Consider the following 26,182-nt stretch of genomic DNA (forward strand, 5'->3'; position numbering starts at 1 on the left):
GTGATATACCGCTGAGCTTATGAAAACTTCTCACTATGGGATTGCTATTCACTTCACATACATATATGCCGGAATCCATCGGCTTCACATCTTCAATTACTAAAACCCATACGTCGCCACCTGATGTTAGTTCAATGTTACTGTGCTGGTTCGAAGCTGCAACAAATTTTTTTTGAAAGTTACTTTAAATTTTCTACATAGTTTATACAAGGCATGGATAAAATAATACGAATATCTGATATATAGTGTATTCAAAAATATATTTTTGATGGCGTATGTAGTCATCAAAATTTGTGACGATAAAATGTAACAATGTTGTCCCATCAACTCTAAGTTTTAGTTCAGTTTGGTTTTGATAAACAATGACTTTGATATAAAATAAACTAAACATGTTATCAAACATGTATAGCTTATTTTAACATTATTGTACATCTAATGCATATTTTATCGAAGGACTTAAAACTATAATTAAGAACACAGGCATAATAGTTTGTAGGTTAGAGTTGTTTTATTATATTTACATTGAACTCTTTTCCACACCACCCATGAGGTAGAGTTGATAAAATTAATCAATGAATTGTACCTAATGCATTTACCATGTCTACCAAACAGTTAGTATTCATCCTTTCCTCATACATTCTAACTTAATGCCCATGTTTAATTGTGAACAATTAAAAATATATGCACACAAATCTTTAATATCCTAGAATACCATTTTCTACATTTATACTCTATTAATTATATGCATGCCATGAAGTTGTTTTCAATCTCTCTTTCAGGAATTTCCAGCATTGCACAGAATTATCACATATCCTGAAGTCCAAATCATTTTCCTAGTCAATAACTAAACTGTTAATTTCTAATCTGTCTAAAACATGTCACGATGCCACCATTTATCAATTTCTTCCCCTGTATATCTTATCGGGTTCATCCAAACCGAAGATGTTATGGTTGACAATGCTTCCCTCCACATATTCAAACAGTTCTTGATGGAATATCCTTCTCGACCAGCATGTCTATTATAATAATTTTTACAACTACCCATATCAACTCAATTGGATTGAATATACAGTGATAGGGAGGAAGTCGTAATACTATGTGACCGTATTATTCAGTCATCTGATCTACTGTATATCTTTTTCCGGGCTTATTTCTAAAAAAGCTAGGTTGCAAAAAACGCAATGAATCATTTCATATATTTACGAAGTAACAATTTGAAATAGTTCAGTTTTTAGCATAGTCTCTTAAAAACTTAATTCATGTTTTGAGCCATTCCATTCCTTTATTACAGCTTTTGTTGATGTTATTGTTGGGATATTTTCCACCAGTGCGCTATAATATGGTGTCCATAAATGTGGTGCATTATCCATAAAAAAACTGGTGGTTCCTCCATGTTCTTTCACAATTCATTTTCAAACATACCAAAAACATGTTATGGTTCATTTTTCCATGGTATAAAATGAGCAAATAAAACCATTCTTATACCCTGCATGAATAACAATATATCTGCAATTAATTATTAAAAATATTATGTAAGTAACCATTTCGATACTCATGGCTTGTCAGTGTTTACTACAGAAAAATCAAATTACTGCAAACAGGTATTTGCAGAGCATTTGTCATGATAATTTCACGTTTACCAAGCATATAACATCCATAGGTATAACAAAAATACAATTTTTAAAAGAAAATAATTATAAACTTCAGAAATCCTCTTATAATCTCCTATATGAAGTTTTTGAAAAGGAAGTTTTTTTTGCATTCTAGGCCAATTATGAGCCCAAATGCCACATTTGGTCACAACTGGTTAACCAAGAAGTAATTTCTAATTGTAATTTTAATAATCAGTCTTTCAGTAAAATCTACATTAATAATTGAACTGAAATACATAATATGTGCATAATATGAACCTCTTACGATATCCTACATGAAGTTTTTGAACATAAAGGTTTGTTTTTTGTCTTTTAGACTGACATATGACTATCAACCTAAGATGAAATCCTTAATGGTAATTTTAATAGTTTACAGTCTTTAATTAGGATTTATGATATACATCAATAATTGAATTGAGATACATAATATGTGTATAATCGCAGATCACAGAATAAATGAAATATTGAAATCAACAGTTGCTCTGTCAAAAATTAAAATCCTCAAAAAGAATTAGAAGTAAGTACAAATATCATATTTTATTGAAAGTAAATTGTGAGGTTTAAAAACTGAAAATTTTAACACGTGTTTCTACACACATGGTTTTAAAATAGTCGAATCTGTAGCTTCTAATTTTTGCTGATAAGAGTGAGACAATAAAACGCCAAAAAGACTAAATACTATCACATCTATACACGTATAGATAGTACATATTAGGCCAGATATACCCCTAGTTGGTAAAAGGAGACTTTAAAATATATTTAAAAATAATAATAACACTTTCAATCCTATTTTTTAGTTTCCCCCTGTAGTTAATAAATATAAATCCGCTTTGTGCCCTCTCAGGTGACTTTGACGAAGTAAACTTTATACATGGGAGAAATCTGTCTATTCTGTGACTTTATTTTATAAAAGAACTCACATGCTTTTTTAAAATTAATTTACGTAGTTACCGGAAAATATGTAAAAATTCCACACCGATAAGATCACATTCTATGGAAGATTTTTGTTTCTAATTCTCATTTAATAAGATCTCCTCCCCCCTCTTCGCGTCCCTCGCATCGCTCATTCATCGTCAGGGCCCCGGATGAGCCGGAACATTATTAAATGAAATTTTGAGCGGGCTCGGCTATAATAAGTGTCGTCTCCGCTGCTTTATTCGAAAACTTTTATCAATATAGTTCCACGGTCTCCAACTTCTCTGCCTATCCGCTCCGTCTCCGTTACACTCCCATCGTCCCGGCCCGATCCGTTTGGATTCCAATAACGCAAGAATTTATATTAAATCCTATTTAATAGTTTTAATCGGGTGGGTTTGCGAATTATTAATTTTTCCCGATTTTTCTTTGCCTCCTTTCGTGACGGGCGCCGTTCTCGGCTCGCTGGCTTATTTTTTTGCTCGTTTGATGCGGTACGGGCTCCTCTTTTGATTTACGCCGACGATATATAGCGCGCCGGCAATGTCAGAGGCCAAATATTCCTGAAGTCAGTGCCGTTTTCATTGAATTGTGTGCTGTCATTCGCAGATATGTCAAGATACGTGTTTTGTGCGTGATGGTAATTTATTACTAAGACTGACAACCGACGGCGGATATTTAATATGTTCTAAATGATAATAGTTGTCATATACGATTGAAGTCGTTTGGATTTTTGCGGACATTGATGACTAACTATTATGAAAGAGGAAAAACAATTTATATTGCCTAAAAATGTTAAAAAATGATTGAATATATCTTTTCTGCATTATTAAAAACGATAACGATATTGAAACCGAAAGTGAGTAAGTTAACATATTATTAAACAGTTTTATTTAATTTTAAGCTATTAGAGGTTTAAATTGGATAAATATTATGATACATTTTAAAGTCTCCTTTTACCAACTAAGATTCGAATCGACTATCGCAGCAGTAGGTGAACCGTCCTGTCGCCTTTACCACTGCGTCAACCAAGCCGGCAAAATTATGGTATTGAATATTATCATTTATAAAGTTACATAAGATTTTTACGTAGATACACATGTATAACTTTTAAGTTTTTTGAGTTGTGCAGAATCCTAATCGGTATTCGCTAAACTTCAGTAGTTTCCGGCTGATATGTTGCCATTTACAAGCAATGAGAAATAGAATCAAATAAACTACAACAGTCATTTTGGATTCGACCCTAATACTTATAGAAGTTCTTTTTTGTAAGGTTAAGAATTTTGTTGTTATAGTTTATTTGTTCTTGTACTGTCCATATTTTGATTATGAATGGTAGACAGTAATGAATAAATTATTGATTTGTCAAAAAGTTGTTCTAAAACTTTTATAATCTGAAGATACATATGAGTACATTCCATCCAGGCATCTATTCAATTTTTATTTTCATTTTTTAAATTGAATTCTATACTAAATTAATTATACTTTAGGCATAGTTACGTAGTAAAAGGTAAAAGTGGAGATAAATATGACTGGATGTCCTTTATGTGAGTATATCTTATCAAAATCAGAGCTCATTGACCATATAGTCAATCCACATCATGGAAATTGAAAAAGAAACACTTAGAAGATTTATATAATAGTCAGTAAGCAAACCAACTGAATTCCACAGGTGTATAACCAAAATATAAAAGTGACACTATAAGCATGGGTAAATGAGATCAAAAATAAAGCACGTGTGTTATATAAGCTACAATCTTAGTTTTTGGGTACCTACGTTACTTTACAGTTAATCATAAAAAATTAAAGGTAATATGAAACGTTAAAATAATATAGCCGTGGATGTATTTGTAATGTTTCTAAACAGGCTTAATGTATATCGATTTGAATTGTATTCCTTCTTTTTTTTTTTGAATGAATTAAGAGAGGGGTTTCTATGCTGTTTCTGTATATAGAAGATATTCAGACGATGGATGGAGAAACAATGAAGAGGGTATTTTGTAGTGCCGTGTGAAATATATTATTGAGTAACTTTGAAGATAAATCCATGCTTGGTGTTTATATTTGATAAACTGATTAATATTTGATATTTTAAAATTTTTAAAATGTGTTTATAGAAGGTTAAATAACTTAGACATAATATATAAACTTAAAATAATAGATAGAAAAATTATTTAAATTTGAACTTCAGTTTCAAGCGAGATTTTAGGTTAATTTGTGAATTCCAGTATATATATTATACCCCTCAAGTATACGAATTATTTACAAGAACTATAACTTAGGTTTGTTACTGTAAATTTTGTCTTTTTTCTTTTCAGATTTATTTTAAAATAAAAGTTGTTTTTAAAAGGTTCTTAATATTATATTTTTTAAATTATAGGGGACTAAACACATACCAAAATATTGTGAATATAAACTAAACGTGTGAATTCAACATAATATATTCTATTTATATTATATTCTTCAAACATACGTATCATTTTATAAAACTGGCAACGTTACAAATTCAAATACCTCTCCAGAACTCTTGACAGCTGTGAGAGAAGAATACAGTATAAGGCAAAATTTCATCCTTGTATCCAATTTTAAATGGTAAACACAGAATAGCTAAGAAACATTGTTTTCATCTAAGGACCCGTAGTCACTGATATGATTCTGATGACATAGTATATCAATGTACTAGAGATATTTCAAAAGGTTATTAAGATATCTCTGTAAATTTTAGTGGTATTAACTTCTGGTTCATTTTAGGTTTTACTAGAAATGCATTTATTCTTAACAAAACACTAACAGAATATTGCATGTAATAAACATGTTAACTTGTGCATCAAGAGTTACAATAAATGTTGTAAACAATATTAACAAATATAAAATAGCTTCATAAAATTTTAATTCCTCATTTGTTGGTGAGTTGTTAGTATTCTTGAATTTGAACCTTTTATCAATTATATCAATTATTTTAGTTATATTTCTAATATGCTAAAGTGAAATTTTAGTGAATTTAAATTTGAAAATAATTTTATTTATATATTCCTTATTTTAATATACAATATGTGCATACTTAATTTTATACTCTATATTTATTTTTATAACATAAAAGTAAGAATAACTACATATATGCGATATATTTGATACTTAAGTTATTGACAATAATCTCACTTATGACATTATAATGTATGATGTTTAGTAGTGTAGTAATTTAACTGTATCAATACTTTGTTGATTTAATTAAATGCAGTTTAAAAAATGTTAGTCAGCGTTAATCCCTGCGACAGTTTGCATATATTTCAATATGTTTTACACAGATATAAATATTCAATTACTACATATTAAATATATAATACAAAACAACGAAAAGCATTCAAGATTATTTCAAAATGACGAAATAAATTTGAAAAGTAACCTATTTATATTTTATTTCCAACATCCTACAATATTATCACAGTCATAATTAATACATATCAGTATTATTTATCGCAGTTTTCAAGTTTAATAACAAGAATAAAACAATTTTGTAAATTAGCATCTATCCAAAATACCAATACTGTATTTCTCTTGCCATTCAGAAATCAGATAATACAAAATAGGTTGGCGGAAAGCACAAAAAGCGATTTGAGAGCATAAACTAGTTGACAAACAAGATTTTAAAAACCGAGCTGGGGAAAATCCGCAATCAAAAAGGGAGAAAAATCAAAGGAAATTATAACTGACATCCGCCAAACAAAGGACATAATGCATTTTGTTTTCCAATTTACGAAGTTTGCCGAAACATTTATGTCTCTTTAAATTCGAGTGGAGCGTGGTACAACAGAAAAATTGCCCCTTTGTACGCTATTTTTGTTCAAAAGAGAAACAAGAGACGACTTTTATATAGACAAGACTTATTGTTCACCATTAAGTGATATATAGTCTATCCAAGGTTTTTTTGTACATATGTCATCAAGATATTTAATGTATTGTTTATACAAGTTAAAAATTCGTTTTAGAATCGGACAATATATTCCTTCTCATTTTATTGTAGTTAGAAAGAGACGCAATGCTGTGTGATAAGTTCGAACGTGTAACCGAACTAGCTTGTCAAAGTCGTCCGGTTGTCAAACGTATGTAAAATTCTTCAAAACACTAGTTATAAGATTAGATAAGTTATAAATTAGCAAACATTTTTTAATGCTTTGCTTGTTTTATAGATTTCAGATCGCTACTTATTATTACTCTGACTCAAAAGTCCGAAGCCAGACAGAACTCTCATTAGTTGCTTTGAACAGAAACGAGATAACGGAGGCCCCCTCTTGGCAGTAAAATCAGAGGTAAGCATATTTACTGTTTTTATTAACAATATTTGTGCGTGTTGCAGCTGCACTGAATATTATATGAGCACGGTCACTGAAAAATGAAAAATTTGGTCTTGGATTCGCCGAAAAAAAAACCATCCTCATATAAAGCGGGTGAGGGTAAGTAGTTTTTCAATACGAATATTTGTAGTATTAAATAATTTAATACAATTAATTCAAAGGAAGCTGCGAGTCTGAAAAGTATAGAAGAAGGCATGGAACTTCCGGCTATTGCTTTTAAAATAATACATATTTTAAAAGCGGTTTGGATGAACTCAATAAGACACATTGAAGAAGAAATTGCAAATGATGGAATTGTGAACAAATGTTAGATATATTGAAAAGTAACATCTTGCTTATTCACTTGCATGAATATTTCTGAATATAATATGATTCAATGCTGCCAATTTCTAAGACAGGGCGACCAGAATGGAGACAAGTAAAGATAAGTATATAATATATGATAACTATAGGATATCTTTTGTAGAGTGTAAAAGATCTATATGCACAAATATGTGTGTAATTGGTCAGAATATACATGAGCCTATGGTTAAAATGTGCCTGGAGAAAAAGAACAGTATCTGTTTTGCAGATATGCCAAATGCATTGAGGATGTAGTGATTAAATCTAGTTTTATCGAGAAATATATAAACAGGTATTAACAGAACAAACGAAGGAGAAATATATTGATATGAAATTGTGTTTATAAGGAAATACTGTACCGAGGGACAGAAGAACTAAGTGTAAAAGGTAAATATCCTCTATAATGAAAGTAAAATATATTACTTGGATATGCAATTGGTGGATCAGGCTTCCAGAGGATACAACTATAAATGCGCCCACAACTCGTAACTCATAGGTGGTATGGAAAAGAGTAATATAATCATACACAACCCTAACCCACAAACTATTATAACTGTGTACTTAATTGCAGTTTTAAGTCCTTTGATAATATAGGCATTAGGTTTACTATAATGTTAAAATAAATTATATTTGATAACAGTATTTTTGTTTAATAATTTTATTTACATTTTTGTCAAAACCAAACTGAACTAAGACTCAAAGTTGATGCGGCAACATTGCGACGTTTTGACATCACAAATTTAAATGACGTATGTACAAAATAACTTTAGATATACTATAGCTGGATTACTGTTAGTTATAGTTTGTTTATAAAATCAAGTTCTATAATCTATGAATATAAGAATTGTTTCGTTAAAACTCGAGAACTTCTGGACCGATTTGGCTAATTTTGGGTTTGAAGTATTTGTGGTAGTTCAGGGAAGATTTACATGGCGAAAAGATATGGAAAAACCACGAGGACCGTAGTAAAAACCATTATTTTGTCTTCTCATACAAAGTGTCACTGTTAGTGCCATCAATTTCAATGTCATAAAGATCGGCATTTTTACTGGTGGTCAAATATTTATGGGCGAGTTCGGAAATTTATTTTGAGACTAAAATGTTGAATTCTAAATTGAATGAAATGAATGAATAATTAAAACTATCGGCCACTATTGTCAAACCGCGAGCAGAATATATTGTGTATTAGACATTGAAGATTATTTCTCAATTGAAATTTAGTACTTTAGGGTTTGTGATGTGGCTCGGTGAATGGAGGTAAAACGAAATAAAACAGTGGTGTTTACATTATGTGACCGTTATTCATTGGAGTAATATAAAAATGTGGAAAATACAAAGTAGATAAAACGGATGGCAGTGGTGTTACTTAGAATCCAGGCTTGGGCAGTCGATGGTGGCACGTCTAAACCAAACGATGGTCGAGTACTGAATGGGTCGAAATACCCTTCAATAACATCCCAGATAAACGTCTCGGGTTTGCCATCTATTCGTTATCGAGTTCTAGTTGGCGCTGCTGGCAACCCGCCCGTGTTCAACATCTCGAATTATATTTCTGGGTATTTTGTAGACCGTTATTCCACGATGTAAAATTCGACATGCCTCAAGGTCGATACAATACTTCATTGCCAGAATTTTACATACTATTATTTTAAGTAAATAAAAATACAAAAATGTATGAAAAAAAAATCAAATACAAAACAAAATGTGCTGTATGAAAAGGGCTTTGAAAAATATGATAAATCGAAACGGTTGTGGTTGGTACGGTTGCGATCTGGTACGGCTGTTGATGTCTTCCGGTCTTACAGATACCGTTGCTTCATCGTCGTTTTGGCACTTGAATGTGGTCCATCGACGACGTTGAAAACAAGCTATTTTTCGGACATGGCTCCGTAATCGACGCTGTGGGAGGATCGATTGTTCGACGACGTGGTAGCTTATTTTCTTCGACGATGAGACGTTGGCAATTCTGGTACCTCGGCGAAGACATGACGAATCTACGGTGACTGTAATCGGTACCTAGCTTCTGGAGCTGCCCTGTGACTAATCCGTAGTCACATACATTACGGTAATTCAGAAAGAACAAATAACGACGGTATCCGACCGAAGCTGCCGACAACCTTTCAAATCAAAATGTCTGCTATTATGACGGAGACGGCGAGCGAAGGAAGACATTATGATTTAAACATAGCGCCGAAAGAAATATTTAGCCGAGACGCTGATGATTAAACAGTGATGTAAAAATCTCTAAGAGTTCAAAAGAATGCGAAAGAAATAAATTTTGGACAAAAAATTAAAAAAAAATTAATTGGAAATAATGAAATGAAATTTAAGCTTCATTGTTCCAGCACTAAAATAAAATTTAATAAGGAACAAATGTTTGAATTAATGTAATGTTGAAGGAATAACGGTAAAATCGAAAATGAATCGAATTAAAAATATTGAAAATATTGAAACAAAAAATATAACGGCCACGTAAAATACACCATGTTACACGTACCCTCCATTCACGACTCCAAATCCAATTTTGCGAAAGATCACGTTTAGGTCACCACTTTAGGATATATGATATGGCTCGGTGAATGGAGGTAGAATGAAATGAAACAGTGGTGTTTACATTATGTGACCGTTATTTATTGACTCTATAAAAAATGTGAAAAATACAATTAGATAAAACGGATCACAGCGGTGTTACCTGGAGACGAGGCTTGGGCAGTCGATGGTGGCACATCTAAACCAGACGAAGGTCGGTTAGTGAAATGATTGGAAATACCCTTCAAGAACATCCCAAATAAACGTCTCGGGGATGCCAGCTATTCGTTATCGGGTTCTAGTTGGCGCTGCTGGCATCCCGCCCGTGTTCAACATCTGGGATTATATATCTGGGTATTTTGTAGACCATTATTCCACTATGTAAAATTCGACATGCCTCAAGGTCGCTACAGTACGATTTATATTCGCAGAGAAAATAGAGATTTAAATATATAGGCAATTTTGAAAAAACATCTGACCATGTCCAATATGTAGATGACGCTAATTAAAATTTATTGCCTGTTTGACTCATTCAAAGCTGCGAAGGGATTTGAATGGTTTATTTCGTATCGTTTCGTTATTTGTATCGCAAAATCATTTAATAATTTTATTGCAAAGTCAATAATTTAAATAGTGTTAAATTGCATTATGTTTTAAAAATATGCTTATTAAAGTAGCATCAATTTTTTGAAATGCTAGTTTATTTAAAGAAATATATTTTGGCTAAATATCCAAGTGAATATGTTGTGTCATAAAGCTACTTAAACGAAACCGTTTGGATTTTTGTTGTGGATCTATTACAAATGATGAAGTCAAAAATATACATACTCCAACAATTATGTTAGAAAAGAAGCTAAGTGAATTCTTTTTAAAAAATCTAATCTAATTCTTTCCAAAAATGTTTTAAAGATTCTTAAGGTACACTTAGGCTACGTCAAGCCATCTGCTTTATTTTAAGAATCTACCATGTAAACAATGTCAGTAATTTTACACATATTTTATTAAGAACGTAGATTTTAAGACTTTTCGTTGTTTTAAACACGTAAATGTTTTAAGGATTAAACGTTACAACTATTACGTTAGAAAATATTAATAATAAGTATATGAGAAATTTTTCAGTTAAAGAAGTTCTTAGAATTATAACAGGGAAGGATGGAGAATTTATATTTTATAGATTTGATATTCATATATGTATGTAAAAAATACATGTAACTATAAATTTGTATATATTTATATATATTGTGCTTATATACGTCAACGGTTAGTCGCGTGATGAATACGCGTGGTAAAGTGTGTTTAAGAACCAATCAAATTACTAGAATGTCGATCACAGTACCATCTTGAATGTTGCAAAACTTTTTTGCCGAGACATCTGTTGAGTTTTCTCTTTGTTATTCCCTGTTTATTTTATACAAATGTCTAAAAAGTGTCTATCTAACGGTAATTTCGAATCAAGTTATGGTTGTAGTCGAGTTAATTTGAAAAATGGCGATTTCAAATGCGTGCTTAATAAAAAATAACTAAGATACTGAAACAATTATCAATTTAACCAAATAAACAAAAAATTAAGAAAACAAAATCATATAGCTGGTAGGAAATGTATAATTAAGTCAAGTATAATTTCAGATGGTATATGTTTTTCTATATAGTGTATGTATTGAGAACTTAGCTTCATAAAGTGCTCAAACATGAAATTGTTTATATATAGCGTCGTTTTATGATAATGGAGATTAAAAAGAGACGAAATCGGAGACCAAATAATTATTTTTCAGCAAAACATATGCTTTGCTTGATAAATTACATAATGAATAATAATAATGGTGGTAAAGAAAAATCACAATATGTAATATAATAATAATTTTCAGAACACATTTTGAAGTATCAAAAGTTAACTTACTTGAATCATGCAAAACGCTAAATCTTTTGTCAGCCGTTACTCTACTGTCAGCAGCAGTGAGAACTCTTGTACTGTGTCTTTCTCGATCCTCTTTCTTCCACATTACAGTATTCGTACCAATGTCCCTCACCACGCAGGTGATCAGGGCACTTTCACCTTCAAAGGCCCGAATTGGATTCTTTATGCTATCTCGCATCGAGGGTAGGCCTGAAATAAAAAATATTATTGATATATGGCACATAATAGATGAACTGTTAAATTGAAAAATTCAAAAGTCGTAATAGGTAGATATAAAATGCTGTCAGAAAATATGTTATGGAGAAATAAACTGCGAATATATCTAATTTTTAAAAATGCTTATATTCGACTATTTACTTCGCAATCAGAGCTTTTAGACTTTTTAAGTATGTAATCAGTATACATAGCTCATAATGGCGGCAGTATAGACATCATATAAGCATCGTGAATTAATTTAAAAATATTTAGGTATAAATTAAAGTATATTGCGAACATTTTTTATTAAAAATAATATTGCAAAATATTGCCCATTGACATAACAGTTACTGTTTTAAGTTATTAAAACACTAAAAAAACACTTTGACGGTGTATAATGTTCTTGTATTTTAGGATATTTTTATAAAAAATTGTGCGACGATTGAGTGACGTCAATCATATGGTGCAACGTCTGGTAAACCCGTTGAATGTATACATTAGAATTAATAGAGATCCTTGAGTAGTTGTTCCTATAATTCGTGTTTGGACTTTCTAAAAATTCCTCTGGCCTCATATTTCAAACCTAAGGACATCTATTAATGTGGCGATATGTCCATTTAACATATAGTATCTAAAAATAGCATAGGTATCTAAAATAGCAGTGAATTCACGTCATCAAGATATATAGCAGTGTATAGTATTGCCTATTGCAGTTTGTAAATTCGTCAGACAATATTGTCCTTCTCACTTTATTCTAGTTAAAAAGAGATTCTGTCGAAAGAGATGTATCTAATCAATACCTTCGAAGAAGAACAAGGTGGGGGACCCCTTCTTACCTGGAGAATACGTTAGAACGGTAAGTATTGATAGTATTAAAAACAAAGTTGCTGCGAGTTTTATTATAAATATGTTTATTGTGTTGTAGTTGCACTGAATATTAGTACTTAAATCTGTTAAAAAATACAAATTAAATAATGTTGGATTTACTGAAAAGAAAGCACACCTTGATGTAAGCTTTATTCAGAATTAAATTGATGAAATGAATAAAAATAGGGTGCAGTTTCTTCAACATAAATAGAATTTAATACAATTATTTCTCACTTGAAAATGAAACTCAAATTTAACTAAGTTTACTGTTTAATATTTTAAGTTTATATATTATGTCTAAGTTATTGAACCTTTTGTAATACATTTAATATTCAAACGAAAAAGATGAACTAAAACAATATGTAAGGTAACAAATATAATTTATTTATCAATATATAAAATATATCAAAACATCATTCATTTACCTTTAAAATTACTCAATAATATATCTGGCACGGTTCTAAAAAATACCTTCATTGTCTCCTCATCGATATGCAAAAACAACATGGAAACCCCTCTAGAGAATAGGGGGAATCTCTATAAAAGGAAGGAATTCAATTTATATCGATATACCTGTGTGTAGAATATATACGTCATTCATGGCTATTAATATTTCATATTGTCCTTCATTTATTATGGTTAACATAAAATATTCTTTCTTTAAAGTAGAGTATGTACCTAGAAACTAAGATTGTGGCTTATATAAAACACATCCTGTATTTTTGGCCTCATTTAACCATGCTTCAGTACGTATAGGCGTCACTTTTATGTTTAGTACTTGTATAATTCAATTGGTTTGTTTTCCGAATATTTTATAAATGGCAACGTCGCAAAATCAGGCAAATATTGGTTTAGTTTAACGAATATTGGTTAGGATTCCTCAGAAATATCCACTTCTACACTCTATTTGCACACATAAGCTCGCTCAACTAAATAGTGATGCAACGTGTCACACGTATTCTATCTGTTTTTAATGTCCAACGTAAAAACAAAACAGGATTTCACTTGTTTAAATATACATAAGTTAGAGTAGTCCTTGTTACTTCTTGACACCGATTCCTCATCTGAATCAGACAGAATGTATATAAATTAAACAAATCAGGTTACAATATTTTAGAAAATCAACTAAATATTTACGATAATCCGTATTACCGAACAAAGCCAATAAAACAAATCCAAATATAAGGCAGTTAATTATGCAGAATTCAATTCAAACTCAAATAGCGCAAATCGGACCATTTTCGACCATCATTTAGATTATAATAAACTAAACCATCTCATAATATAGACATTTTAATTAATATAGTGTGTATATAGTTCGCAAACCTTAAAATATTTGTCAGCCACAAAGACTAATTCAAACAGGTCTCTAAACCATCGGACTTTTGCGGCCAGCGCCCGTCCTCGTTATCTAGTTAAATTGGCTTCAGTTTTGTTCTGCTACGATAATCGAGCCAGATTTAACCCCGAGCTGGTGTGTTTAGTGGCAAAGTTTAATTGGTGACCGCTCGCAGTCCCAGCAAACTTTATCACAGATTGCTGCTCCTTAGGAGCGTCCGCATGTGACATATTTAATTTGAAGGAATAGTTGGGAAGCGTCGATGTCTATACTACACACTATACGTAATTATTTAAGTTGAATGAAGTTGCTTTATTTCGTCCGTTATAAAATAGATATATTTTTATGTTCTTATTCATAGAATCAAATTACTTTTGATTAATTTTGTCAAGAGACTATTTAAAAGAACTATAAGTTTTTACCCGTTTTTGCAGAATTAATTATACAATTTAATATTAAAAAAACAAAACAAGTATTGAAATGTAAACTATACAAGGGATTATCAAAATAATATGGACAACTGACATAGCTACCATATTTATTTATTAACAAGATGTGGGGCCACAATTTGCTTTTAACACAGCTCAAACTCTTCGCGGAAGAGATTCGTAAAGTGTCTGAATAGTTTCAAATTGAATTTTATCCGATTCTTGTACCAAAACATCCGCATATCGCTTCAATGTTCTTGGAGATGGAAAGCTGCTAATCAGTCTCTGCTCTAAAACTCCCCATAAAGATTCAATTATGCTGAGGTTTGTTGATAGTAGTGGTCAGCAAAGATGTTTGCTGACATTCTGATGATCCTCAAATTAAGTCTGACTCTTTTTTGACTGTGCGTACGAGTGAATTATTATCTTAGACTATGGCAGTATCTGGTAGCAATATATCAGTCATAGTAAGATCTTATCATCACTGAGGATATGGAGATATTTGTTCGCAGTAATATAACCAGTATAATTTATCTGATCATACCACATTCTTCGAGTCATCAAGAGTCCAGGTTTTTTGATTGTTGCACCACTTCTTTTGCAACTTAACGTTAGCTTTCGTTATAAACAGTTTCGCAATCCCAGCCCTTCCACGAATGTTAGCTTTTTGGAGCTCCCGCCATTGTTCTTAACGAAAAAATATCAAAGGAAAGGTAATCAAGTGAGGGTTGAGTTCTGCTGAAATATTTCAGTTAGCTTCGGGTTTTGCCCAGTATTCCTCTTCACCGATGATGTGTTATAATATTTTGTGTATACTATCATTACTATGGATACTGTTGCTCGTGAAACGTTAAACATTTTCAATTGTTTTCTTTACCGAGTGTCAACGATTTTCCCTCTTTCGAAGTCTGAAGGACACGTTTCACCTGTTCCTTGTTTTAACCCCCGCAGAACAAAACATAAAATAAACTGAAATATAATCTACCAAACTTGGAATGTAGATTGAGCAGTACATTGCTTATTTACACAGGTGTGTTGCCAATATGCAACTGGATATACTAATGGTGTTCATTTTACTTTATCTATCTCCTTTATATAGTGATTAAAGTAAAGTAATTGGTTAGAAGAAACACACAGACATAATGAGGGAATAATATGACAAATAGTAGAAACATAGATTTAAAAAATAAGGATTTTTACAAGTACTTAAGCGTAAATATGTTTGTTAATGAGATCCGGTATGCTGCAAATGAATCTTGAAATCTTGATAAATATGTTACCTGTCAAAATTATCGTCTAAAATGAAAACGTCAAAGGTGTTTTGTTCATCAACTATCTTTAGAAAGGTAAAACTATCACTGGTCGATCTTACATGAAGCTATTGAATCGAGTGAGTGTAAAAATTAAGAAATAATTATTTTTAGAACTATTTTCTAGATCTAGAACCCAACAATGAACGGCTTCTTACAGATCTTAAAAAGAAGTTTCGAGGAAGAAAATTCATTCAAATAAAAATGCCATTTTTCGAAACTGAAGACCATTCTGGGAGCAAATACAAATAATTTTAATAATAAAAAAAGCATCGAAATATATATTTTACAAATAGTAAATAATAATGGCTTACAATTAGTGTAACATATTTTTTGAGAAAATCTCTATATATTTCGAAATAAATCATATAAGAATAAAGATAAAATATGTGAATCTAAGGTCATATCTGTGTGTTAGATTGTATCAGCCATCGCAAAATACTATTGGGGAACATTCAAATGGAAAGTCCTAATCCACCAGCCATATTTTTCTCATGTTGCTTCGTCTGACTACCGCTCTAGCTTATCAAGGCAAGAGTTCACTTTGTATAAATATTGAAACCACCGAATTTAAGAGCTTAAGGTTAGGTTGTTTAATAGTTCTTAATATTGATAGGCATTTTCAATAGATATCATTGCTCAAAATACATACAAGCATCTAATGTTATGTGTGATATATGACGTTTCTATATATCCTCCCTAATGTGTCTTTTTAAAATAAATTGGAAATATAAAACAACAATTAATAAATTCTCTAAAAAGAAGCTACTATTTTGCAAAAAAATCTATTACTGGTACCGATTATAATGCTAAAGATTCCGGTTAAGAATTGGCCTTACCTTATTATATCTAACAGAGCTTTAGAGAATTTTTGAGAACGCTTACATTACGAATCTGTAATTTTATATAATTTAGATTTTTTGATTAGATTTTTGTAATAGATTCTTGAAATATAAATAAATGTTGGTGCAAATGTTGTTTGACCATACATAAACTAAAATGTTTACCTCCAGTCACGAATAATCTGTAATGTTTTATAATAGTACAATTAATTATATTGTTGAACATACTAAAATGAATTTGTATAAAATAAATGAAAAACAAGAAGCCGAATGTGAAAGCGTACCTAGATGGAATGTCCTCTAACTACGACAATGTACTGTTTATGTGTTTGCTGTTAGATATTAAGCCTGTATTAGCATCAGGGTCTTTTCAGTGTAGCCCGGAATCATCCCAACCTTACTCACCTTATTCTTAGAAAATAAGTCTATTTGATTATTGATTAGTAAGTCTAAAGTTTTAAGTGTTATAAAAGCACATGATCCATCATTTTCATCAGTTCATATAAAGAGCAATTCGTGTATAGCTTTATGTTATTAGTTATTATGTTATCAAATATATGCAAAAAACATTGGTTAGAGATTGGTATAATTTTCATATATGTGATGGTTTCAACTCAATAGGCAACCATATATTCATGAACTGAAGAAGGAATAGGCGAGAAAATAACGGTTAGTATGTAATTATGGAACCATGAAGGCAGATGGCCCGTCAAGTACATCGAATCCAGAGTATCTCTCCTCTATTTTATTAAGTTTAACCCTATTTTTAAAATTGTGACCTTGAGAAAGTACTATTTCTACCTTTTAAATTTTTTTCTATTTAAGATTAAATTACAGCAATGGCTTGTATTTCGTAATTTATCAAAGAGTATATAAATCATCAATAATCGAAAACCATTAATAACTAATAAAAAATAATACGGTAATAATATTTCTATCAAGTTTCAACTAATCCAATAACAAACCTAAACGTGAGACATGCACTTATCAATATCTTGCTCCAAATCGAATAGAGCTTTTCGATGCTATTAAAGTGCTAAACTATTGTCTCGACCAATATCGGAAATCTTTGTCAGGCAGAATGAACTAACACTTAACGCTAACATAATATCGTTTATTCCAGTAACCAAATCGAAATCAAAATGGACCTATTTGGTTCGAAGCAAACTACGCAAATTTCTCTGTAATTCACCTGAGGTCCCAAGTAAATTACATTTCCTTGGTAACAATTTAGTCGGAGGTTCAAATACCCTTATATACAAGGGGGGAAATTGAGGGAGAAGGAGACTCAAGTCTTACAACCATGGGCGTACCATTTAACTATTGGATTTTAATTTCATTCATTTCAATTAAGCTTATGTATATTTTTTTTATTAATTACATCTTACATTAGATATGTTTAGTAAAATCTTAATTTACGAATTAATTTACTACTACTGTCATGTTATACTTACACTAATAAACAGCCAAGATGATTACGGGATTAATACTACTTAAACTAGAGTTAAGAATACCTTTATACACTAAACAAGTTCGTGTGGTTTGGTTCGCTTCAATCTTCTGATTTCCTGCGTGTTGTCGAGTTGCTGTATTGCTTCCACGTTGCTGCAATATAGCAATCTTATTTCATGTTTTAAGGCGAAATCTTGGGTTACTTTTTGTATCCATTTGATTTTGAGGGCATCGTGCAGATCTTCGTTGGTTACGTAGCTTAGATAGGTATTGGTAATTGATCGTAGAACTTTGTATTTTGGGTGCGTTGGATTACTGGTTTGTTTGATGTCTTCATGCAACCCCATAGATTCAAACTGGCTTTATGATTCACTGATAAACCAATCCCTTTGATTTTAGGTCAAGTTGAGGGTATCTTTCGACTAACCCGTAGAGCTGCTTGACTTTGAGTCTAATCTGTTTTGCTTTTTGGCTAATATGATGTTTCCAGTTTAACTTACCATCTAGATTTATTTCGAGGTATTTAGCTCATTCTGCTAGAGGAATCGAACATCTGTCAAGTGATATAACTAGATCTTGTCATTTCGCCGCAACGCAATATTAACATGGACTGTTTCTTTTCTATTGTATTGTTTATTGTTTCTTCTTTTGTTGGTATATCAGGGGTATAGAATAGATATAGGAGCGGTCCCAAGACACTACCCTGAGGAACTTCAGCGGAAATAAGTTTAAGTGTTGAGAATGCCCCTTAATACGAGACTCTAAATTTTCTTTCGAAAAAATATGATTCCAGCAGTCGACAGTAAACCACGATAGCAGTTTCCCCATTTTCTATATTAATCCCAAATACTACACTCGAAAGCTTGTGAGAGGTCCAGGAATATTGCATGGCAGTAATGTATAATATAAATAAAATAACGTTTTATTTTAACATAGTTGAAATAGGCTGTAACATTCAATTGAATTAAAGTGAATCTGCGAATAAATAAATTTGCTACATCAAAAAAATAAAGGAAGTAACCTGATCTAGAATTTATTAAGTACTTGCATGTGTTGTCTTTTCACTTTTTTACTTTAAAAATCCGTTTAGTAAACAAGCTGGTGCCATATATATTGTGTAATATAGCGATACTGTATCGAAATAATAATCTAAATAGTTCACCTCTTCTCCATATCGAAATTATGCACACGCCAAGCAATGTATCGACCCCAACAAGTGGTAATCAACTTTCTATTAGAGCTGCTATATTCTATTTCCTGACAACACTTTCAATGTGTGGCTAAGCGTCGATATGTTCATTGATTTTGATGATACGTCTGTTACTCGCTATAGCTGATCTTTGTTTTAACAATATGTAGTCCAGTTTAGTCAATTGACGTGAGTAGGCGCCTGCAGTAACTGCTTCATTCGGTTTTAGTAGCTCGTAAAACATTATAAGCAGAGCAAGACTTTATAGCAATGAATATTTAGTTTCGGATTCGATGTGTAGCTAACTTGGTTTTGTACGATTGATATTCTTATGGTAAAACGACCTTTCATTAACAGTAACGCAATGAAGCAATTAAAAATGCGTAATAAAACGGTTCGAATGCCAATTACAGTCAACTCGCCAGAATATGTAGATTCATCAATAGCTAAGCTATTTGAAATTTCTTTAATTTTATTTAAGATAAGATAGGGAGAGAGAGATATTAAGTTGGAGTTTCATACAATTTTACAGCATACTGTCTTAGGAATTGTTACTATTAAATACTTGGTATGAAAACCAACAATTAGGATATGACGGAGTACTCGAGGCATCAGCATTAGGATCCAAAATATCTAAGTATATGGACTTCGGCAGCAGATTTCCTTAGATTAAACAACACAAGTTTTGTAATTTTGAACATTCAATGACCGTTAGAGTTTGAATATGCTAAACAAATCTATAATATTAAATAAGTAACTGTTTTTGATGCAGAAAAATGTTAAAACCACCGAATTTAAGAGCTTAAGGTTAGGTTGTTTAATAGTTCTTAATACTGATAGGCATTTTCAGCAATAGATATCATTGCTCACAATACATGCAAGCATCTAATGTTATGTGTGATATATGATGTTTCTATATATCCCTCCCTAATGTGTCTTTCAGAAAAAAATTCGAAATATAAAACACCAACTAAAAAAAATTCTCTAAAAAGAAGTTACTATTTTGCAAAAAAATCTTTTACTGGTACCGATTATGATGCTAAAGATTCTGGTTAAGAATTGGCCCTACCTTATTATATCTACCAGAGCTTTAGAGAATTTTTGAGAACGCTTACATTACCAATCTGTAATTTTATATAATTTAGATTTTTTGATTAGATTTTTGTAAAACATTCTTGAAATATAAATAAATGTTGGTGTAAATGTTGTTTGACATACATAAACTAAAATGTTTACCCCCAGTCACGAGTAATCTGTAATGTTTTATAATAGTACAATTAATTATATTGTAGAGCATACTAAAATGAATTTGTATAAAATAAATGAAAAACAAGAAGACGAAAGTAGAAGCGAACCTAGATGGAATGTCCTCTAACTACGACAATGTACTATTTATGTGTTTGCTGGTAGATATTAAGCCTGTATTAGCATCAGGGTCTTTTCAGTGTAGCCCGGAATAATCTGATTTCAAAGCAATAAGTGGAAACATAATATTGCTAGCAGTAATATTAGAAGTCTTTGTTTGGAATAAACTAACTATAATTATATATATGTGCATTTATCTCCAGTTTTTTTAAGTTTTGATTAAGTGTAAGTGACAATCTTATATAAATTAAATTGTTCGCATAACAACTGTTTCTCTAGCTTTGAAATAATGAACATTTTTAAACAGTCGAAAAATTTTTTACTATGCATTAAATCTATTTTTATCACCAATGACTTTTGCGTGAGTATATGTTGGTAATATGGCCTGTTAAGCAGATAATTAAAATATTCATTTAATATGTCCATTGAATTTCAGAGCATTGTAAAATAGTTGCAGTTAAATTGTAAAACAGAGTGAAACGATGGTTCCAGTTGTAATCATGAGCTAGAGGAATGCAATAAAATTGTAATGGTGCACTTACTGGGTGTGATTATAGTAGTGTGTGACACTGATTTGTTGCCTCTCCTTCACTATTCTCAGCTTCCTTCAGCCTTTTGCTCTTCCATTGAGTTAATTTTACATGGTTGTAACCGCATAATTTCAGTTTTAATTTCATCTGGCCCTGCTACTTCCTCCGCACATATTAGTGCTGCTACTTGTCTATTCTCGTTAGCTGTCATTTATATTTGCATTCAACTACAGCCGTAATATAATATAATACAATTACCCCAATAAATATATATCTGGCGTATATACAATATGCAAGACTTGACTACAAAACTAGGTATATTTATTTATCGCCATCTATATATCGATATATACTCTTATTCTATTCCTGTACTAGTTTCATGGACACATTCCAAGAAAAAACTACTCAAAACGGTACTGAGAGTATTCCTCAAAGAGCTATAATGCTGTAATTTTCTTCCGAACCTATGACATTTATTGCACCTTCCAAAGATTTAAATTGGGCCTTTTAATACTTTTCTTAATAATAAGGCTTTGAGTTAGGTAAGTAAACTATAGATTCCTAATTTAATTTTAAAACATATCTATACGTTGTTTTATAAATAATATTGTTTAAGTAAAGTGCATTTTATCTCACATAAAGCAGCAGGCGGTGGGACTCTTCCGGACAGATATTATGTATCATAAGTCTGTTCAAGTTTTGAATGCATTCATTTAATTGGAATTCAATAAATTATTAAGAAAATGATATGGTTAAACCTCGGGTAGAAATCAGCACTTCAGAAAGGCCGATTGAATTGACTCAGTTGTTCTATTGTAAAATATTGAATTATGAGAACAACGATGGTTTGACATATTTTCAGGACTTCTTATATTAGTTATTATTAACATGGGTTATTGAAATTTGAGAATGCCGAGACAATTTAAACATCATTACAGTTATTATAGTTATATTAAGTGCAAGTTGTCCAGTGTTGGCTAGCCCTATGGATCACTCTTTGGTTATTTCTTCAGGAAGGAGGTCGACATCGGGCGACTGCTTCGCCACTGCTTATCTAAAGTAATCTGAATATCAGTGGCTAGTTTCAATTTCGAATTTCAATTCAAATCGAATTGTTCTGGGATGTCGCGAAGAATTACTGTAATAAGCATGTAGGACGATAAAGATATACAAGCAAGAATTATTTGGATATGACGTGAAAATGATTGTCTACAATAACACCCTTCGGTTGACTTGAAATTGACAAAAGTGGAATTGTCAACTAGCGTTTAGAGTGGAAATTAGTAGCGCAGTTATTGGCTTGAGTAGTGGCTCAAAAAGTAACCATCACTGAATGAAACCTTCTGGATCTGGGATAATTATTCAATGCTGACAATTACCAGTACCGGATGATGAACGTATTGTAATGTGTGAAACATTTATATGTATAGATATGAGTGAAATAGTTCGGAATATACAAGAACATTTAATTAATTTTACTAGTTAATGCTGATTTTTGGAAGTGTCAAAAACATCATGGAGAATGCAGTTATTAAATCTAATTTTGTCAAGAAAAATGTACACAGGTATTAACAGAAAAAAATATGGGGAAATACAGTGATATTAGAATGACTTGAGAAGGAACAAACTGAAACAAAGGAATACAGCACTTCAATTAGAATCACAAGAATCACGTCAAATATACTGCGAATTTAACTTTTTAAAAATAAAAATGAACTCGAAGCCGATATTCTCTTCCCATTTTGTCCCAATTAGAAAAAGATAGAATGCACTCTGATGCGACGGAACATGCAACCGAGACAATAAATTCAATTTGGGTTAGTACGTGTTGCCAAATGTCAATGAAATTCTTGAAAGAATTAGTAATAAAAGTGACAAAAGTTAGATTTGATGTGGTAACATTGCGATGTGCTGACGTCATTACGAATGTGAGTACGAAGACAAGGAAAAATTACCTATACAAAAGTAGAGAAAGAAAGCGGGATTAACCCATTAATATTTATTTCTTTCTGTTGGTGAACGGGCAGATCCGTGGCGGTCTTTTCTCCATTTCCTGGACCGAGTAACAGTCGAGAAACCGACGATAACCGCCCCGGCTACCTAATAACAAACATATTTACCCGGCGACATTAATCACCTCGTCTAATAGGCTTTCTCTGCGCCCGGCGTGATCAAGACAAACGGTCGGAGGACGTCGGACATCGGGCGGACAATATTATTATGACGAATGTTTCGGTTTTATGGAGTCGGGTGCTTTCGTGCGGTCGTTGCTCAGCCCGACAACTTCAGGAAGGGCGTGATGATTGAGAACAATAACATGCTACTTATACAGAGCAGCTAAAAACACTATTTGTTCTATTAGAACGTTTCTTTTTTAACTTATTTTAATGTTGTCTTCATACAATTCGTGACAATTAATTACCAGATATTTCTTTTTCTAAGAGCTGTTTAGGTTTTGTGGCGTAATCCTTATTTTCTTGTGTGTGTTTAAAACGAAAATGAATTCCCTTTCTCATAAGACCACATTTTTGTTGACAATTTGATCTATTGACCACTTAAGCCTGAGCTATTTTGATTCATTGTTTATTTGAAAATTAATAATATAAATAAATAAATACGATTTAAAATTTCAAACTATCTCTATTGATTTATAGTGCCTTTCAGCAGATATCATTTGGCAAAAAAGCCGTTTTATTTAAGGCTACAGAATAAAAAAAATTGTCAGGTTATTCTTTTTAATTTTTACATTTTTATGCATATATTGCATAACCAATTCCCAATTGGAGAAGGGAGCAAAGGAAGGAGTAAACAAGCAAAGCTTTGAACAGTTGACGCTATGAGAGAAATAATGGCATATGCTATGAATAAGCCAAGGAAGTTATACGAATAAGCTACAGTTTCATGAAGAGAATAGTATGTCTAGTCCAGAGGATTTTTTTTACAATCCATATTTAGTCCAAGATTTTGAAAATAGTAGATTTAAATAATGTCATAAAAGCTGCAAAAATGTATGGAAGTATAAAAATTATATCACCAGAAAATTTGTGATAAACTTAGTTTTTAATGATCTTTACAAGATAGTATGTTAATTCACTTATGAAAAATTATAGTTTCGAAGGTTATATCTTAAGGAGGTCTGGGCTAGGGTTATCACTATATAAACTATTTGACAGTTGCGTGCAGGAATTATTGTGTTATATCACAAAGAAGTACGATATTTCTCTTTATCAGCTCACTTATATTTAATAGTTGATATCTCAACGTAATCCACACTAGTACAAAGTACAACATACTTAAATAAATCACAAATAATTCTTCAAAAAAAAATATCTACCGACAAGAAATGATCAATTTGAACCATTCATTGATCGAAAAACGGCCAGAATGGGCCCGAAGACACGGTAAAGTGATGTTACAGCACGATAACGCGCCGTCTCATAAAGCAAAACCGGTCAAGGAAGCGTTGAAAGTACTTGCTTGGATATGACATATTACCGAATCCGCTCTCCAGACCTTAACCCGTCCGATTACCGACTTTTGGCATCAATGGGACACGCGCTTGCAGAGCGGCACTTTGCCAAATTCAAAGAAGAAAAAACGGCAATAACTTTCCGATACTTCTGGTAACATAAACCAAACTCCCATCTTTAAACGTCTCACTTCATCACATCATGCAGCCTTACCATCAACACACTGTTTTGTACCTTGGAATACACAGTTTTCGCAGCCAGTATCGTATCATTTCCGCGATATAACATATATATTATGCTACTATCCTTCTATCGAAAATGGGCTTCTGTAACGTCTAATTGGGAAATGTCAGTAGTTTTTGTTTGGAGCCACAACTGTTGTATTATTTTGCTTCTTTAAATCCAATATTTTCGACTTTTAGTAAAAATAAATTATTAGTATAAATTAATATAGCCCAAAATCATGAATAAATTACCATCATACTGCTGTATTATTTACGTACAACATTTTAATTATAAAAAACCTTAAAGTTGTTTACCTACTTTTCACCGAATATAATTAAATTTCCTTTGTTTACGTCTAAACCCTTTCAGTTTTCCACGCCGCTTCTCACCTCCGCCCGTCGACATTCGCCAGATTGAACGGTTCAGGAGTAAAATCAAAGGAATAAACAAAAAGTTATTTCAAATGTCGACCAATAAACGAAATACTTTCCGGAAGAAAGTTGCGCCTCCGACAAACAGTCAACGACACGGTATAATAAATCACGGTTTGAAGTTTAAAAGACGCCGACGAGTTATTTCATAATTAAAAACGAATTTACATTTGGCATGACCAAATTTAAGCTCGTTAAATACCGGAAAATATTCGGCGAGAAAAGTTTGACTTATGACTTCGCCGCCGAGTTACGTCGTCGACCTTTCCAGGGAAGTTCCGAAGCGCCAAGGAAATTCCAAGAATTATCAAACTTCGGGAAAGCTGAGCGCACATATCGGTATTTTTGAGAAATTATTTTTGCGTAAGTTTCGTCATAATTTCGCAAATAATTTCGGAATATTCCACTACAATATTTAGGCCGTCAATATTTCTTTGTTAGTAAACTTGAAGTGTAAAGTAGAGGGTTGTCTTGTCACGTGTTTACATTAGTATAACTAAAGCCTGAGTGTAACTAAATCTAACTTAAGTTTAGCATTTTTCATGTATATGTACTAAAGATTGCCTGAAAGTCACATATAGATCATAGGCATAGAGTATAGTACTAAATCCAGTTTGTAAAATATAAGTTCGTTTTAAACTTGGAGCGGATTTTTCCTTCTTATTTTATTTCAGCTAAAAAAAGATAAAATGCTGTCTGTAGAATGTTAATCACTATTAAACTTCGTTAGAGAAGTAAAATGAAAAGTAACATAAGGTTGTATTCACCAAAGAGAAAGCATTCATGTAGAAAGAGGATGACAATTGATATTAGCTCTATTTGCAATCAAATTTA

At 31.8% G+C, this 26,182-nt stretch overlaps 1 protein-coding gene across 5 annotated transcripts in view; it reads right to left on the reverse strand.

Moving 5' to 3' along the window:
- LOC143206505 (Ig-like and fibronectin type-III domain-containing protein 1) overlaps window positions 1-26,182 on the reverse strand; it is a 444,726-nt gene that overhangs the window by 16,340 nt on the left and 402,204 nt on the right. For all 5 annotated transcript variants that reach the window (XM_076419075.1, XM_076419079.1, XM_076419078.1 and 2 more), the window contains 2 exons: window positions 11,688-11,894; window positions 10-156 (listed from right to left, as the gene is read on the reverse strand). In XM_076419075.1, the coding sequence (XP_076275190.1) occupies window positions 10-156; window positions 11,688-11,894 (354 nt within the window). The remainder of the gene's footprint in view (window positions 1-9; window positions 157-11,687; window positions 11,895-26,182) is intronic.

Source organism: Rhynchophorus ferrugineus, unplaced genomic scaffold (assembly GCF_030347505.1).
Source record: "Rhynchophorus ferrugineus isolate W39M unplaced genomic scaffold, kcgeb_rfMv2 rfM1, whole genome shotgun sequence".
Taxonomy (NCBI): Eukaryota; Metazoa; Arthropoda; class Insecta; order Coleoptera; family Curculionidae; genus Rhynchophorus; species Rhynchophorus ferrugineus.